General features: G+C 45.6%; 1 protein-coding gene across 1 annotated transcript; it reads left to right on the top strand.

Moving 5' to 3' along the window:
* The first annotated feature begins 943 nt into the window (after positions 1-943).
* On the top strand, positions 944-4,107 carry LOC147625587 (pentatricopeptide repeat-containing protein At4g35130, chloroplastic-like). Its single transcript, XM_086817103.1, has one exon. The coding sequence runs from the start codon at positions 1,278-1,280 to the stop codon at positions 3,189-3,191; it is 1,914 nt and encodes a 637-aa protein (XP_086673229.1). The 5' UTR covers positions 944-1,277; the 3' UTR covers positions 3,192-4,107.
* Positions 4,108-4,460: the final 353 nt, after the last annotated feature.

The raw sequence follows: 4,460 nt of genomic DNA, 5'->3' as shown, positions 1-4,460 counted from the left end.
TCTTCGTCCCTTGGGATAAACAAAACGGGGCCTAGCACACTACAGGATCCCCTAACACTGGCCTTAACCACGGTGAAAGTCCCAAAATCTCTACCCATACTAGGCAAGCCTCTTGAAGGTTTCTATTTACTTAAAAAAGTGGGTCAAAGGGTACTGCATGTGCATCAATTTCTACCCTAGAAAGAGTGGAGCACTCTTTCTAGGGTAGAGTGGAGCACTCTACCCTAGAAAGGTTTCTATTTACTTAAAAAAGTGGGTCAAAGGGTACTGCATGTGCATCAATTTCTACCCTAGAAAGAGTGGAGCACTCGCGAATAAATCAGCCACACGGATCGCCCTTTTGTGAACAAAACATTGACGAAGCCTTTACCAAGATAAAAGATATGTGAAACCACCTTCTTATGAAAAATATCATCTTGCAACCATTTTCCTGATTCCGCCTTACTCGGCGGTCTCCTTGGAGGACAGAAGAGAATAAGCCAATCTGTCTCTTCACCAACTTAGAGGAAATACTCGGCGGTCTCCTTGGAGGATAGAAGAGAATAAGCCAATCTGTCTCTTCACCAACTTAGAGGAAATACTTGTACATACCTTTCTTTGATCAGTGACCCTTCTCTGAGCCTGAGCATTCAATCCCCAAATGAAGCTTCTTCGCTTCTCTCTCCCCTCCTCCCTCGCGATTCCTCTTCATGTCTTTGTTAGGCCCCCAATCCCCCCAATCTCCAGTGCCCACCTCATCGCTTTGTTCCCATCTTTCACGCGTCACCACCTCGCCCACTTGCATGCGTGAGAGATACGGCGGCCACCCACCTATGTACAAATCCATGAACTCCCATAGCTAGCCTTACACCCCAAGAATCTTTTAATCCATTATCATTCCAAAAAGAAATGTTTTCTAACACCATTGAAAAGCTCATTCTCGGTCCACAAAACCCCTCCGGTCACACACACATACAATCTCTCTCTCTCTCTCACACACACACACACATGGATACATCTCTCTCTCTCTCTGACTGCCGCAGGATGCCCCTTTGAGGCATCAGGTTGGTCAAGGTAAAAGAGGTAAAGACGAGAGAAAGATGTTTTTTGAAAACGCTCATACTACTCGATCCTAAAAGAATCTCTGTCTCGCGCGCGCAACACTCCTTCTCTCTACTATTCCCAGTGCCCTTCAAATTGACACTTTACACCTTTCTCTCTCTCTCTCTCTCTCACACACACACATCAAAGCAGATTCAGGGTGCCCATGAGGCATCACGTGAAATCTCTATCGAGGAATGCATGCCAGGTGTGGAAACATACTGGAAGCTAGGGTTTCCCAGCGCAGCGTCGCATCATGGAACTGTGTTCTCTCAGAGAATGTCAAACAGGGCCAAGGGGAGAAAACCCTGCAACTGTACAGGCAAATGCAAGACGAAGGTGTCTGTGCAGACAGGAGGACCTTCGTCCTTGCACTTCAGGCATGTTGCACTCTTGCAGAGATGGAAGAGGGTGTTTACATGGATGGCTTATTGACCAAAGTGATGTCTCTGGACATCGGTATGGCATTGCATGCTGATGCCCGGAAAAAGGGCTTTGCTTCACATGCCTTTGTTGCTAGTACCCTCTTGAACATGTACAGCAAATGTGGCAGGATTGTGGAAGCAGAGGATGTGTTTGTTAAGTTGTACCGACGGGATGTCGTATCATGGACTGTCATGCTGTCTGCATACATTGAGCATGGCTATGGGCAGATGGCCGTGCAGATGTTTAGACAAATGCTAGAGGACAGTGTCTGCCCAAATGAGCGGACTTTTTTGATCGCCCTCCAAGCATGTTGCACCCTTGCAGAGAAGGAAGAAGGTACACTTGTTGATGGGCGATCAATTAAAGTGCTGGCTTTGAAAATTGGCCAGGCATTACATAGGGATGCCATGGGAAATGGTTTTGCTGATGTCTTCATTGGTAGTATCCTTGTGAGCATGTATGGCAAGTGTGGACACCTGGTCGAAGCGGAGAAAGTTTTCTGTGAGATGTCCCAACGTGATGTCGTGTCATGGAATGCAATGCTGTCAGCATATGTTGAGCAAGGTGAAGAAAAGAAGGCATTACTATTGTACAGAACAATGCAAAATGGAGTAGGTGTGAGCCCAAACAAACTAACCTTTGTGGTTGTCCTTCAAGCTTGTTGCATACTTGCAGAGAAGGAACAAGCTGCCATTGTTAAGGGGCAAACTACCAAAGTGATATCTCTAGAAATTGGCCAAACATTACATTTCGATGCTAGAATGTATGGCCTTGCTTCACACATCTTCGTTGGTAGCACCCTTGTGAGTATGTATGGTAAGTGTGGGAGCATTTTCAAAGCAGAGACAGTGTTTGATGGGTTGTCACAGCGCAACATTGTGACATGGAATGCGATGCTCTCAGCATATGTCAACCAGGGCCAAGGAGAAAAGGCTTTATTGCTGTACAAACAGATGCAAGAGGAAGGCGTGCCTCTGAACAATATCACACTTGGTTGCATCTTGGGTGCCTGCAGTGAGACAGGCTGTGCAGAGGTCTGTAGGCAGGCCCATTGCGAAATTGTCACCGGATATGATTTAAGTCCCCTCTTGGCAACCACTCTTGTTCATGCATATGGGAGTTGTGCCAGCATGGAAGATGCACAGGCAGTCTTTGATAGACTGTGGCATCCAGACATTGTTTTATGGAACGCACTAAGTGCTGGCTATGCTCGAGAAGGAAATTACACAGCAAGCCTGCAAATTTTTGAGGAAATGCAGATGGCAGGTGTCAAGCCAGATGATGTCAGTTTTCTTTCATTGCTGTCAGTTTGCAATCACACTGGCCTTGTTGATAGGGGTATTGAGTGCTTTGTATCCATCTCAAGATATTTTGGCATGATTCTGAATGTCAAGCATTTTGTGAGCATGATAGACCTCCTAGGGCGAGCAGGCGACTTTATAAAGATAGAGAACATGTTATTGAGAATGCAGGTACAACCTGATTTGGCGGTATGGCTATGCTTGCTCCGGGCATGCCAAACGCATGGGAATGTGACCTTGGGAAAACAGGCCTTTGATCATGCGGTGCTGTTGCAGCGCAAAGAGGCTTCTGCATATGTTTTGATGTCAAACATTTATGCAGATGCAGGACTTTGGGACCATGCATTCCAAGTGGAAAATATTCGACAGATGGAAGGTGCATGAGCAGAAGGCTTGATCAGGTCATACAGCCATCTTGTCGCAAGAGGCTCAGGCATTTACCCTGATCATGGGTGAATGACTGGAGAGAGTCTCTCAGAATCAAGGAGTCACTTCACTGCGCTTAGAACTTGGTTGTTGTCTATGCATTTACCCTTATGGCATTGACAAACCTCAGATTTTGGAGGCAAAGAACTAGGCACATTTCAGAATGTGTCAGTATGATAAGTTACAACTCATCCTAAGGGGGCTGAGTTTTGTCATGTTCTGGAAGGACAAACCAGCAGAGTGCCTACACTCTTTCTTTATCCAGCCCTATGAACTCTTATAAAGATAGAGAACATGCTGTTTAGAATGCAGGTACCTCCTGATTTGGTGGTATGGCTATGCTTGCTGTGGGCAGACCTAACGCATGGTAATGTGACCTTTGGAAAACAGACCTTTGATCATGTGGTGCTGTTGCAGCGCAAGGAGTCTTATGCATACGTTTCAATGTCAGGACTTTGGGACCATGCATTCCAAGTGGAAAATATTTGACAGATGGATGGTGCATGAGCATAAGACTTGATCAGGTCATACACCCATCTTGTTGCAGGAGCCTCAGGCATTACCTTGATCAGTATGTTGCAGGCTGTTGTGGCCTGTTGCAACAAGACGGGTGAATGAGCGGAAAGTGTCTATCGGAATCAAGGACTTGCGCTTCACTGTGCTTAGAACTCATTGTTATCTATGCATGCACCTTTATGGCACTGACAAACCTCATAGTGGAGGCAAAGAACTAGACACATAGAAACCCCTCACCCTCGCGTTCTTGCTCGACCTCTACCAAGGTAGCCTCAACACAAGAATGTCAAAATGGATCATTGGAAAATGCTACATTCCCACTTTCACAAGCAAACTGCAATTTGAAAACAACCATTTCTAATCAAATGCTCAATGTGTAATAACTTACCTTTCTTTCTCTCTTCCATCCATGTTCGGAGGTGATCGTTTCCACCCCATACGTACATCATTTTCCCACTACTACAAAACTCCCACCACTCGTCCCCTCTGATCTTAATTTGGAATGCATCAGCAAGATAAGTGGAAGGTCAAACAGTAAAGTGCCCACACTCTCCCTTTATCCAACAGCCTTAAGAACTCTTGGTGGATTGGTGCATGGGCTCACTTAAAAAGTCCATAACGTTAGCTCTTGTATGCTATTGATTGGAGTCTCTTCTTGCTAAACTTGGTTATACTTTACCTCTCAATGAAGGCTTGCAACCATGGTTGTCA

This window comes from Cibotium barometz, chromosome 23 (genome assembly GCF_041138505.1).
Source record: "Cibotium barometz isolate CiBa-2024 chromosome 23, ASM4113850v1, whole genome shotgun sequence".
Lineage (NCBI taxonomy): Eukaryota > Viridiplantae > Streptophyta > Polypodiopsida > Cyatheales > Cibotiaceae > Cibotium > Cibotium barometz.
This window is presented reverse-complemented; position numbering and strand designations above follow the sequence as displayed.

What these genes read in the sequence shown, in the direction of transcription:
- LOC147625587 (XM_086817103.1), top strand. Translation starts at nt 1,278, where the DNA reads ATGCATGCCAGGTGTGGAAACATACTGGAAGCTAGGGTTTCCCAGCGC.